The sequence below is a fragment of the Sphaeramia orbicularis genome, chromosome 21, assembly GCF_902148855.1.
Source record: "Sphaeramia orbicularis chromosome 21, fSphaOr1.1, whole genome shotgun sequence".
Lineage (NCBI taxonomy): Eukaryota > Metazoa > Chordata > Actinopteri > Kurtiformes > Apogonidae > Sphaeramia > Sphaeramia orbicularis.
Genome location: NC_043977.1, coordinates 51710516 through 51724659, shown reverse-complemented (window position 1 = coordinate 51724659; position 14144 = coordinate 51710516). Strand labels below are relative to the sequence as shown.

Genomic DNA, 14144 nt, shown 5'->3' with positions numbered 1-14144 from the left:
TCGTTAAATAATGATTTTAATCTCGAAATATAACTACTTTATTCTCATTAAATAATCACTTCATGCTCAAAATATGATGACTTTATTCCCGTAGTGACAAGTGTTTTTATTTTCTTATGTGGCCCTAATACGCCGTTGTACATGTGAGTGCAGGTGTAGTGTTCTTGTTCTGACACACATATATTGGATACTATATATGACTTTTTTATATTGTCATTGTTCTAGTTTCAATAAAAAGAGTTTAAAAAAAAAACAAAAAAAAAAAGATCCCAAATCCAGCAGCTGTTGTCGACTGAAGACACTGGTCCCTTTCCCAGTTGTTTTTGCAGAAAATTCTTCTCTCTATTAGTGCGATAACATGTGTAGCATATAAAGTAGGCTAAAATAATCAGCCTGGTTTATTGTGAGTACATGCATCTAAATGACAAGAGTCCTTCTGAGGATTTCCAAACCAGTTAAACACAAGCATCCATCTGTCTTTCATATTTATTTTCCTGTCATTATACTCTAAGGTAGTTGGAGTGTTTGCCAGTCTATAGCCCTCTTGTCTGAGATTGATGCCTCAGAGCTTATTCGTTGACATTTACATGAGACAGGGACCCTGAAATGATTTAGACCTGTCAGATGCATTAATGGAATTCAGGCCTCCCTGGACTGTAAGCGTTTGGTTTGGGATTAGATGAGCATTATTTCAGGCCCTTCTGCCATTGTTTTTACTCATCCAAAGTTGAAAAGGAATCTCACGGAGCCACACTGTGTGACAGATACGACTAAATGAAGCTTTCTTTTCTTTTTTTTTATTGTTTTCCTCTTTGTTTTCACTTTTCCTCAGGGCTGCGATTTATCCTTTAATTACTTATTTGCCCGCTCATTCTATAAGGTTTAATTTTTGATGCAATTTGAGCTCATACAGAAGGATATCTTTATCGTACACCTAAACACCAAGAATACACTGGAAAAAATCTAAATCTTACCGAGTGTGTTTTTCTCATTTCTAGTCTAAATATCCCATCCCACTTAAAATAAGACATAATCACCTAAAGAGTAACTTTTCAGTGAGATATCAGAATTTACTTTTAGACAATAGATCTTGAAAATCTTATTTCAAGAAATCTTACCAAGATAATTTTCATGTGTTCCATTGGCTGTTTTTTTTTTTTTTTTTTTTGCGTGAATTAAGCAAAAAAAATCTTGAATTAAGCAAGAAAAAATCTTGAATTAAGCAAAACAACCTGCCAGTGGAACAAGTGACAATTTTCTTGGTAAGATTTCTTGAAATAAGATTTTCAGGATCTATTGTCTAAAAATAAGTTGTTATATCTCACTGAAAAGTTACACTTTAGGTGATTATGTCTTATTTTAAATGTGATGAGATATTTTGACTAGAAATGAGAAAAATACACTTGGTAAGATTTAGATTTTTTCCAGTGTATTCTTGGTGTTTAGGTCTATGAAAAAAATGTTGAATTAAGGAAAAAAATCTGACCAAGATAATTTTCATGTGTTCCATTGGCTGTTTTTTTTTTTTTTTTTTAATTAAGCCAAAAAAATCTTAAATTAAGCAAAAAAAAAAAAAAAAAAAAAAAAAAATCTTGAATTAAGCAAAACAATCTGCCAGTGGAACAAGTGAAAATTATCTTGGTAAGATTTCTTGAAATAAGATTTTCAAGATCTATTGTCTAAAAATAAGTTCTTATCATCTCACAAGTTACACTTTAGGTGATGATGTCTTATTTTAAATGTGATGAGATATTTTGACTAGAAATGAGAAAAATACACTTGGTAAGATTTAGATTTTTTCCAGTGCATTCTTGGTGTTCAGGTCCACGAAAAAAATCTTGAATTAAGGAAAAAAATCAGACTAAGATAATTTTTACTTGTTCCATTTCACAGATTTTTTGCTTAATTCAAGCGAAAAAAAAAAAAAAGAAAAGAAAAAGAAAAAAAATCTGCCAATGGAACAAGTGACAATTTCTTGGTAAGATTTCTTGATATAAGATTTTCAAGATCTATTGTCTAAAAATAAGTTCTTTTGCTTAATTCAAGATTGTTTTTTGCTTAATTCAAGCAAAAAAAAAAAAAAAAAATCTGCCAGTGGAACAAGTGAAATTTTTCTTGGGAAGATTTATTGAAATAACATTTTCAAGATCTATTGTCTAAAAAGAAGTTCTTATATCTCACTGAAAAGTTACTCTTTAGGTGATTATGTCTTATTTTAAGTGTGATGAGATATTTTGACTAGAAATGAGAAAAATGCACTTGGTAAGATTTTGATTTTTGCAGTGTATTAGACATAGGGTGCTTGTGCAGGTCTTGAAAGTCTTAAAAAGTCTGGAATTTTGTGTGAAAGACTTAATAAAGTATGAAAAAAAGTTTCTTTCATAGGCTACGTTCAGACTGCAGGCAAATGTGGCCCAAATCTGATTTTTTTTTGTCCATATGTGACCTGTATCTGATCCGTTAAAGACAATTTGAACAGCACAAATCAGAATTTTTCAAATCTGATCCAGGCCACTTTCAAATGTCGTCCTAACTTTGATACATAATCTGATATTTTGCAATGTGACATCAGACTGAACGACCAGGTTGGATTTCTCCAACCTTTACATCACTGAAATGTGACAAATGTCATAATTCTGCGTCCCAGGAGGAGGGGCGGGGGGAAAAACCTTTTTTATTTGATTTTTTGGCATATTTATCTATTTTCTGTTACACAGAATACAATGGAAACGTAAAGAATACAGTTGTTTTACAGTTGTTGTATTATGTCATTTCCGTCTGTTTCTCTGATGTAGGACTGTAATTACCGTGACATCTGCTAATAAACGTCCCATTCCATGTACATTTTGTCAGTACATACATTTTGTTTTATCGCCATAAAGTACCTTAACCATTTCTGCTTGTGTTCTAGAGGAGGAAATCATTTTAAGAACTGGGATGGAGACATTTTGAAAATCAACTCACACAGCAACGAGACCAGTCTTCTGCTGAAAACAAGACTTTTGTAAGTGGTATTTTTCTTTAAAATAACTTAGAAATTCTGATAATGCATTGAACAAAGTTGGTTTACAAAAAGCACCATGGCTATATCAACCTAAATACAACTTTAAGAGATTCGGGGAAATTAATTGCTGAAACAGACATTTGTTATTGCGAACACTATATTTTTTATTACTGTAATCCATGTTATATATATATATATATATATATATATATATATATATATATATATATATCTTTTGCATCAGAATGCTTTGTATGTTACAATAATACTTACATCCTCCTTCCATCAAAATGAGATGCAAAACTTGACAGATATTTAATGAATTTGACAAGACATTGTGTTTATGTGCATTTTCATCCAGTGTTCATATGTGCATAAAAATTATGCATGTTATATTTACCCCCAGTGCAAGAAGGAGCGATACCGTAGGGCACAGGTATCAAACATGCGGTCCAGGGGCCAAATCCAGCCCACCAAAGGGTCCAGTTCAGCCCGTGGGATGAATTTGTGAAATGTAAAAATTGCACTGAAGATGTTAATCCTTTTAGTTCAGGTTCCACATACAGACCAATTTAATCTCAAGTGGGTCAGAGCAGTAAAATAATATCATAATAATCTATAAATACTCACAACTCCAAATGTTTCTCTTCTAAATGTAAACATTTTTTATGTCATTTTACTGTATTTACACTAAAATAAACAATAATTTCACAAAAAAACCAAAAATAACCTGAACAAATATGAAAAATTTGAAATATCTGAAGTGTAAGTTTACCAATATTCTGCCTCTTTATTAAATGTTTTGTGTGTTTGTTGATCCACTGTGATCTGTAAGTTGTAATTTACATGTGTAAATGATAAACTGAGACATAATATTGTTGAAATTGCACTTAGTTTTCTTAAGAATTTCAATTTGTTCATGTTATTCACATAGTTTTAAAGGATAGTTGGTATATGCAAACATTGTCATTGCATAATTTTATTTTTTTCACCCTAAACATAGAAGAAAATTTGGAGTTGACATTCTTATATTTTATGTTATTATTTCAGCAGTCCGCCCAACTTCAGATCAAATTTGGCTTAATGTGGCCCCTGAACTAAAATGAGTTTGACACCCCTGCCGTAGGGCATTCCAACCCACAGTCATCAGACTCTATAACAGCCCCCACCCCCCCACCCCCATCACACCATGTGCATGTGCAAATACATTGCAAATATCTATATAATATTTAAATTCAAATCAAAATTTATATAAATACTATTTTTTTTTCCTCTTTATATTTTTGTTTTACAAGTGTATATTGTCTGTTCTGTAATTAGGCCTTATCTTATCTTATCTTATTTTGTCTTATCTTATCTTATAACAAGTGGTGCTAGACACAACAAACCCCGAACCTCTTGTTTATTGTAGCTTATTTTGGCATCGATCCAGCTGATATCAGCACAGACAGACAGCATAGACAAATTTCCGCCATTACAACATGACATTCATAATTTAGAATTTATTGTTAATCTGATTATTTTATTTGGAAAATTTCATATACACAAAAATAAATATACCAAAACACACCCAAATTTTAAAGTCTTTCTGATGGAATTTGTAAAATATATTAAAATATTGGAATTTATCTTCAACAAAAAAAGCACTAACACCCTGACAATTTATAAAGAATTCTTTAAAATGGACTGAACTTACTCTCTGATGTATTTATTTATTTATTTTTCTCAGATCTGTATATTTTAAGTTTTTATTATTATTTGTGTCTCTAAGTCTTTGCATTATTTTAATTTATTTGTTTAGATCTTTTTTCCTTTTGACATCTTGATGTTTGCTCAAAATTTATGCCTTGTATACCTATATATTTTCAATAAAGTTGGGAAAAAAAAAAATCCGCCATTATAGGTAAATGGGGAGGGTGTTAAAATTCATAAAAAAAAAAAATAATAAAAAAAAAAAAAAGTGAACTTTGACATACTTTTTCCAAAATCTAATCACATCTATTCTTGGTCAGTGGCAGTCTGTAAACCCAAGCTGGTATGAATTCAATCAATAGTTTTGCTGCTAAAGTGTTAACAAACAAACAAAGAAACAAAGCGGGAGGTGGGGTAATAAACAATGGCTGGTGTTCCAATCCAACAAAGACAAGTTTTAACCGTTTATCATTCATCTTTTTAATGTAATCCTAAACCTGTGTTTGCTTAGTGTTACAGTCAGGCTTAAATTGGGTGTTAAAGTGTTAAAGTGTGAGGCCACAGCGCATTCATGAGACTTAACTTTAATGGAATATCTTCAAGTTTTTGTGTTTCAGTTCACCCATGGCTCAAATCTGAAGGTCTCGCTGAAATGTGCTGCTGCTGACACACAGATTCATAGATACACATAGATATTAAAGCAGGGGTGTCAAACTCATTTTAGTTCAGGGGCCACATTCAGCCTAATATGTAATAAAGTGGGCTGGACCAGTAAAGTAATATAAATAATAGGATCAGAACTTATGAATAATATCCACTCCAAAGTTTTCTCTATGTTTTTGAATGAAAAAAGTAAAATTCCGTAATGAAAATGTTTACATCTACGAACTGTACTTGAACATAACATGAACAAACAGTAACAACCTGAAAATTCTTAAGAAAAATAAGTGTAATTTTAACAATACTACACCTCAGTTTATCATTTATACATGTACATCACAACTGACAGATCACAGTGGATCTACAAATACGCAAAACATTTAATAATAGGCAGAATGTTGTTAAAATACTACATATTTCTCTTAAGACATTTCAGGTTGTTCATATTTTTGTGAAAGGGTAGTCTGTAAATATAAACATTTTTATGTGATTTTACTTTTTTGACACTGTGGTGGAAAAAATTACTTTTTATATTTTATACTCTTTATATTCTATACTGTTAGTACATCTTCTTTTAATGCTGAGTCATTATTCATTATGTGTGATGTTTACCACTCTGTAACACCCCCGACCCAGGAAGGGAGTTCTTTCTTGCCTTGAGTTAAAACCCAAACACCTAAATGTCTGAATGTGTAGATAGAGGATGGCGCCTGCACTCCAGATAGGATCCATGCAAGGTTAGAGTGAAGAGGTCATCATGACCTCTTCACGGAGCAGAGAAGGAGTAGTATGGAGTGGTACGATGTACGTAAGGGATGACATCATGGTTTGAGGGGGTTGGATTTGGTTCTATATAACCTTTAGTTTTTCTCCTGTTTAATCAGACTTCACTTACAGAGTTTCTCTGTGATTGACTTCTCAATAAATGCATTTATTATTTTAACTCTAACTTTCTCTCCTCTTTGTGTGGGTTATCAGTTGAACATTTCCACAACAACACTAAAACAAAAAGAAAAAAATGTAGTTTTCATTATTTATAGGTTCTTTTGATAGTATTTTACTGGTCTGACCCACTTGAGATTGAATTGACCTACAATGATTCTAACATCCTTGATTGTTAATATCGTCAGTGTAATTTTTGCATTTCACAAATTCATCCCAGGGGCCAAAGTGGACCATTCAGCAGGCTGGATTTGGCCCCCGGGCCGCATGTTTGACACCTGTGTATTAAAATGATTCAGAATAAGTCAAATCTGTGACTTTTTTCCGAGCCATAACAGCGACGGTACAATGACAAACAAGGGCAGTAAGACAGTAATGATCCCAGCTCTATGGACGTTTGTGTCCACTGGTGACTGATCGACCACAAAAACAGAGGATATTACATTGGCATTTCCTGAATGTGTCAAACCTTGTAGCTTTTTTAAAAACTGGTTTGCATTTTTTCAATTTATAACATGATAAATAAGATTACAAAAAAAGATGATATAAAGATGGATAAAATGCCTGTATACTGTACTTTAAAGTGTAGAAATGAAAGAAGAGTTCTATGCCAGGGTTGAATGAAAATAAAGGATCTCATCTGTCTACATTTTGTCAAACCCACAGGCAACTTTTAAAGCTTCAAAGTTTGCTGTTTCTCCAGATCTGAACTTTGTTCTTCTGGGATATGACATCAAGCAGGTGAGAACCTCTTTCTATTCTGTTTGCATGTTTTCTGATGTTGATTGAGAGAATGAAATGTGAAAACACCTGCCTAAGGCCTGCAGAAAAGTAGTTACTTTTTACAAATTCTGGCATATTTATATGGGTGTATTTTTCATACAGCAGTGTTCATAAATGTGCATGGTCCGTATTAAATAAACCAGTAAAATAACTAAAATAAGCATAGACTAGCATGGACATGTCTGGGCAACACGGTGGTGCAGTGGTTTATACTGTCACAGCAAGAAGGTCCTGGGTTCGATTCCAACACCAGTTTGCATGTTCTTTTAGTGTTTGGGTTTTCGCTTCCTCCCACCATCCAAAGACATGCACTAATTGGTTCATTAGCTATAAATTACCCACAGGTGTGAATGTGACAGTGACCGGTTGTTTGTTTCTATATGTCAGCACCGGGATGAACTGGTGACATGTCCTTCGCCCATACACTGCAAAAATCTAAATCTTACCAAGTGTATTTTTCTCATTTCTAGTCAAAATACCTCATCACACTTAAAATCAGACATAATCACCGAAAGAGTAACTTTCAGTGAGATGTAAGTACTTATTTTTAGACAATAGATCTGAAAATCTTACTTCAAGAAGTCTTACCAAGATAATTTTCACTTGTTCCACTGGCAGATTGTTTTGCTTAATTCAAGATTTTTTTGTTTAATTCAAGCAAAAAAAATCTGCCAGTGGAACAAGTGAAAATTATCTTGGTAAGATTTCTTGAAATAAGATTTTTTTAAGATCTGTTGTCTAAAAATAAGTTCTTATATCTTGCTGAAAAGTTACTCTTTACATGATTACGTTTTATTTTAAATGTGATGAGATATTTTGACTAGAAATGAGAATTTTGATTTTTGCAGTGTATGATTGAATGAATAACGTCTCTGTTAAGTTTCTGTGAGTTCTATAAGTTTGTGAGTCAAAACACTTTGGCTGGGTATAGATTGAAAACTGTAGCCACTTTTACACAGAGATCCTGGAAAAAAGGTGAGATGGTGGTCCCACCTTTTTTTCCACCATTGACCGATTTCCACCGCCAAAGGAGTAACAGAGGTGAGACAGGCTGGGCTTTTACACAGCGGACCTGTGTTCCGGAATCAAAGGGGCAATGACGCAATGCAGTGTATAGTCCAGTGGTTCCCAACCTTTTTTAACATCACAAATTTCTGGCGACCCCAGAACGGAGACATATTTTTGCTAAAATTAATTTGTTTTTGATCATGTAATAGTTTGCTATAGTATGTTGCAAATAAACGTTAATTTTAGATGACATTTAATCTATTTAATGTATATTATTATGGACGGAGGCAGAACAGCCAGGTGTAGATTACTGCACAAAGTGAGAATTTGATTTTGTACAGTCAGTCCAGCTTGTATTTACAGGGCTGACAATTAATACTGAACAAATAACTCAAACTATGAATTATGAAAGAGCTGCAGCATCTGAAACCGACCACAATGAACATTTGACAGATAAACAGTACCACTGTGCTTCAGTTTCAGCTTCACAGTTTGTCATGTCTTTTATGTATTGGGATTGTCTCTGTCAACTCACCATATATTTTTTATTAGTAAGTTTTTCTTAATTTTTGTCAGTTACTAGAAATTCCAGATGACCCCACGTGGGGTCCCAACCCCAAGGTTGAAAAACACTAGTATAGTGTGATTTATAACTTATTCGTCGGAAATACCCTGAGCAGAGTGGGCTGGTCTTTCACCATTTCACAAATGTTAGCATGGACAGAGTCCTCCGCCCAAAGTGACAACAGGTCACGGATCTCAGCATCTCCTCAGTTCAACATCTTTCTGGTCGCGTTGATATGTTGGAATGTTTACTGTCGCACACACAATACATCATCAAAACATCCCATCTTGGTTGTGGGATAAGAAGTGTTCCTTTTACATAGTGCTCTGGAATTATGACGACCTCCAGAGCCATTACAAAGTTGTGACAGAGGTGGGACCAAATGATCCCATCATTTCGTTTACACAGACGTTGTTCTGGAATAAAGGTGTGAAAGTGTCTTGTAATTACTTATCACTGTTATGATGCTAACAGATGTGACTCTACTGCTCTACTCTAAGGTTTGTAATGAGGCAGCAAACATAAACGTGGCATATTTTTCGTCCTGTAGCTGTAACTGATAATCAACAGCTACAGTTGTAGCTAGGGTTAGCAGGCTAGCCGATCTTATGAGGTTAGGTCATGATCGATATTTATTTGGCATACCAATTGTACAGATTGTGTCATTAGATAATAGTGCAGTCCAAATTTGGTTTTAGTTTGGTTTGGCTAACCTGCAGATGAAGAAATACTCACTGATGAAATGATGAAGAATTACCCTAAATCCATGAGTATCATGTCAGATAACAGCAAAAAACCATCACATCCAACCTAAGTCCAACAGAAACCACAGGAAAATGTATTATGGCTACATGTAATTTTCTCACCTGCATTTTGAAAGAAGTGACAAAACTGTGATACAGATTGTGAATTGCTGTACTACCTCAGAAGATCATCATACAATGTGGTCTTTAGGTCCGCCCACCCAGCGCAGTTGTAGCTCAAGTGTTACAAAACTAGTCAGTCATGTTTATTATGTGAGGTAAACATGTTTCATGCCAGCGTTCCTTCAGTGTTTCATGTCCAACCATCCCAAACTGCTGAGGTTCTGTAAAATGGTGTCACTATTAGGCTAGTGTTTGAATTTTTTGACATCCTAATTTTAATCATTTTTCTTCAAGTAAGACCAAGGTCACATTTGCATATATATGTTTTAAAATATGCAAATCGGATAGTGAATTACAGATATTTTTGTAACTTTATTGTTCTGCTTTTTACCGCCCTGCCACTGATTACATTCATAGTAGCATAAGCTGTTACTTCAGCAATTTGCACCAGTTCCTGTAACCGGTGACATTTATCAGTCAGTGATTTGTGTATGACACACATTATTTTTTCTGCAACTTTGATGAAATGTTTGTGGATGGTGACCATTTTCACTTTAAAATGGCACTTTTAAATGAAAATATTTCAGTTCTAACAGAAAGATTAATGTAGCTTTGTCTTCATTATCACCACCTTGTAGTTGTTTTCTACTAAATACTACGTTGATTTGTGTTAATGTGTTAATGAGACCCTGATTGAGAGGTGGTACCTTTTCTGCTCTTGCTCGACTGATGCTACGTTTACATGTAGCCAGATATTTTTGAAAACAGACTTTTCTCTGCGTTTGTGCCTATTGTTTTTTCACGACAATGACGGGCACATGCACTGAAAATGACGATTTCTAAAAAATTCCAGCCCAAGTGGAGATTTAGGCAAATCTCTGTTTTTGTGTTTGCATGTAAACAGAGGGAAACGTGAAAACAGAGATTCTCAGACGGATGTCACAGTGTTGAAAAATGACGTGTTGAAAATGTCATGTGATTCAGTCACGGGGCCGTGACCGTGGACCCCTAAGGGTTAAGGAAGACAAGTGATGTCACTTTTGTCGTCTTGAGGTGACTTCTCTCAGATAATATTAGTCCCGTCTTAAAGAAAATACTCATTCAGATGGAACTGATGTTCCCACTAAACAGAGCTTCTACACCATGACTTTGGTAAAGCTGGGATCCACCAGGGCCTGGATTTTCCACCACATAAGGGGGTCTGCATTTATAGGAAGAAAATGCTCCTCCAGTTAATCCTACATCTTTTTTCAGTTGTTAATATCTCCTCCTCCCTGATACAAAGGTAAATGTCTTCAATCCAGTCAGTCGACTCTCACTGATAACTCCTCCCCTAAGTTAGCTGTGCACATAGATGCGTTCAAGTGAATGGGGTGTGCGGCGGACAACTCAAACTCACAGATGTCATTAATCGTTCAGGTGAAGGCAGTGTGGACAACTCGGACTCATGGGGCACAGAGGTGAAGCATGAAAGCAGTGTGGGCAATTTGAAAATAAGAACAGCTCATAGCAAAGATATTAAAATTCTCGGTGCGCATACGACTCTGACTTTCTACCAAATAAATTAGACTCCAGATTTAAATTGTGGATTAAAAAGGGTAAAACATTGAGTGGTATCACAGAAAAATAAAATGATGAGTTTTCAAATATTAAAAGAAAAGTTCTCTTTGGAAAAGGAAGATTTCTATAGATATCTTCAGTTAAGGAACTATCACAACCAAAACATCAAAAAGGAGAGTATCAGAGAAGACAGCAAACCTTTCATCCAGCTATTCATAAAAGCATACAAATCAGATATGAAAAGAAACATTATATCACAACTGTACAAAAGTCTCCGTAACTTTAACAATCACACAACAAGGTATATAAAAGATAAATGGGAGAAAGAGGGAGGCCTAACAATAGCCGACGAAGAATGGCAAAACATCTGCCAATTTCAATGGAAAAGTACAAAGTCTCCCTTATGGAAAGAATTCTGTCGGAAAACCGTAACTCATTTCTTTATTAGCCCTAGCCATAAGTCACACTATACAAATGGGAATTCACAGTGCTGGAGGGATTGGAGCTGCCACACTCAACATCATTTCCACATATTCTGGGAATGGCCAAAAATTAACCATTATTGGAAAGAAATACATAAAGCCATAGCAATCATTCTTAATACCTACTTACCTTTTGATATCCAAACCATGTATTTGGGATGCATTTCTCCAGAGGTCAAAAACATAAACTGATACTTATTCAGCATATTACAAGCTGCAGGAAAAAAAACAATAACTAAACGATGGATGACACAAGAAGAACCGCCAATAAATAATTGGATAGACATAACCATGGGAATTTATAGGATGGAAAGAATAAGCTTTACTGTAAATTTGAAGATGGATTTTTTTTTTTTTGTGCAACACTGGGAGGGATGGGTGAGATATGTAAAGCCTTTGAGATCTGATTTTGCTGAGATGAATGCATGAATATGAACCTGAAATCCTCTGAAGGAAATATGTTTTTGTGTTTTTATTTATCTTTATTTATACATTGATTCTTTACTTTGAGATCCTGTATGCCAGGACCATTATGAGCTGCTGTAAAAGATTTTGTTTTGGTTTTTTTACACCCACTCTCTGGATGTGTATAGTTTGTGTAATTGTTTGTTTTATCAATGTGTGAAAAAAAATCTGAATTCTTTCAATAAAAAGAGAATTAAAAAAAAAAAAAAAAAAAAGAATGGCTCATAACAAATTGGGTCTTATCGTTCCCTGAAAAGAGCCGTTTAAAAGACTCGACTCATTCGCAAACGTCACACCTCTCATGCCCGGCTGAGCGAGCCAGGATGGATAACAGCTTTTCGATATCAGTGCATAGTAATGCGCCACATTTCACTGCCGGTAACAACATTGTAACGTTTCAAATAGTAATTAATTAGATTACCCATTACTGGAAAAAAATAACGACATTAGCAACACTGTTATTTTTAATGCTGTTATTTCCAACACCATTATTCCCAACACTGTATGTAATTCTGTATGTCCTTTTGACCAAGGTACTGGCTTAAATCTGGAATTATTCCTTGCATTCCACTCTTCATGGACTTGGATGATTTGAAAGAAAGTCGTGCAATATGCAGATTTTGCTACAGTATTGAAACATGAGCTGCTGTATTCAGTCAGTGTCATCACTCGCTGCCACTGTTGGAGGTCTATAATGTAATTTTGCTTCACTGTAGTGTGTGAAATATGGCTACAAGGTCAACTCACATCAGGCTCAAACTACTTCACTTACATCACATAAACATACCATATACACCTCTATAGTTCATTATTATGCACTTAAATAGGAAACTGAAATCAGTGTTTGTCTTCCACATTTCAGCATCAACAGTGCAACACAAAAACACTCTTTTTAAACTCTTTTCCAGTATTAATTGTAATTCAAATCTAAATGAACTTATATACATTCTATTTGTAAAACAAAAAGCTACACAGCAGGGTGACACTGACTTTCATAAAACACTGAAACAAAGACATGTCTAACACAACATCCTGTTCCTGCTATTACAGCAGTCTACGCATTTAATCCTGTATGTTCTTTACCTTGGTTTCATTCAATTAAAGGTGGGGTCTGAGATCTTAGAAAAAACGTTCGAGCAAGCTACATTTTGAAAATACTCAATTCAAAAGTCCAAACCCTTTTCTTCAGATGTCCCTCCGAAGCCACCTTTAAAGGTGGGGTCTGAGATGTTTTTCTGGAGCATTTTTTACTATATTCCTTTAAATCCCCTTCACACCTCGATTACAACTAATTAATTAAATGCTCTAATACAAAAATTAAAAAAATTAGTCACCTCTGGAATGGACAGGAATGAAAAAACACCATCCAATCATTTTGAGCGCCCACTCGAAATGATTGAACGGTGATATGTCTATCAAACTCAACTGCTATCACCCTTCCCCCCTTCCCCCCTTCCCCCCTTCCCCCCTTCCCCCCTTCCCCCCTCTGCGTGTACCCCTCTTCAAGCATGAATTGCGCGTTCCCAGAGGCTGGAAGTGCTTGTACAGGAAGCGAAGCCAGAACCTGGCAATATTAGTTATATTAGGATGGAAAGTTCACCAGCAAACTGTTTTATCACTAAAATATATCACTAGGAAATGTAACATGAGTCACATAGGTCTGAACTGGGGCTGTTCTGTAAGAGCGGGGGTGTTGGAGGAGACTGAATGAGGTATGCATGGATATGCGAGCCGGAGCCATAGTCAGCATCGGAGCCCCAGGCGATGTCGAAGCCGGGCTGGGGCCGGGGCTGGGGCCGAGGCCGGGGCCGGGGCCGGGGCCGGGGCCGGGCCGGACCGTAGACAGCGTCGGAGCCCAAACCGGGACCGGGACAGAGCAGAGCCTTAGCCTTAGCCTTAGCCTTAGCCTCAGCCGGTGAATTGTTGCTGTGCAGTGCTCGTGAACTCTCAGGAACAAGCATTGCGCGTGCCAGACTCTGGAGGTGTGGCTTCGGAGGGACGTCGGAAGAAAGGGGTTTGGACTTTTGAATTGAGTATTTTCAAAATCCAGAATTCAGAATTCAAAATCAGTCCAAATGAATGTGGTCGTCTGTTTTTCTAAAGCCTATGTTTTCTAT

General features: G+C 35.5%; 1 protein-coding gene across 1 annotated transcript in view; it reads left to right on the top strand.

Annotated features, from left to right (window-relative positions):
* LOC115411906 (inactive dipeptidyl peptidase 10-like) overlaps positions 1-14144 on the top strand; it is a 339606-nt gene that overhangs the window by 203282 nt on the left and 122180 nt on the right. Inside the window, exons 4-6 of the mRNA XM_030124184.1 lie at positions 2914-3004; position 3366; positions 6965-7039. Of these exons, the coding sequence (XP_029980044.1) occupies positions 2914-3004; position 3366; positions 6965-7039 (167 nt within the window). The remainder of the gene's footprint in view (positions 1-2913; positions 3005-3365; positions 3367-6964; positions 7040-14144) is intronic.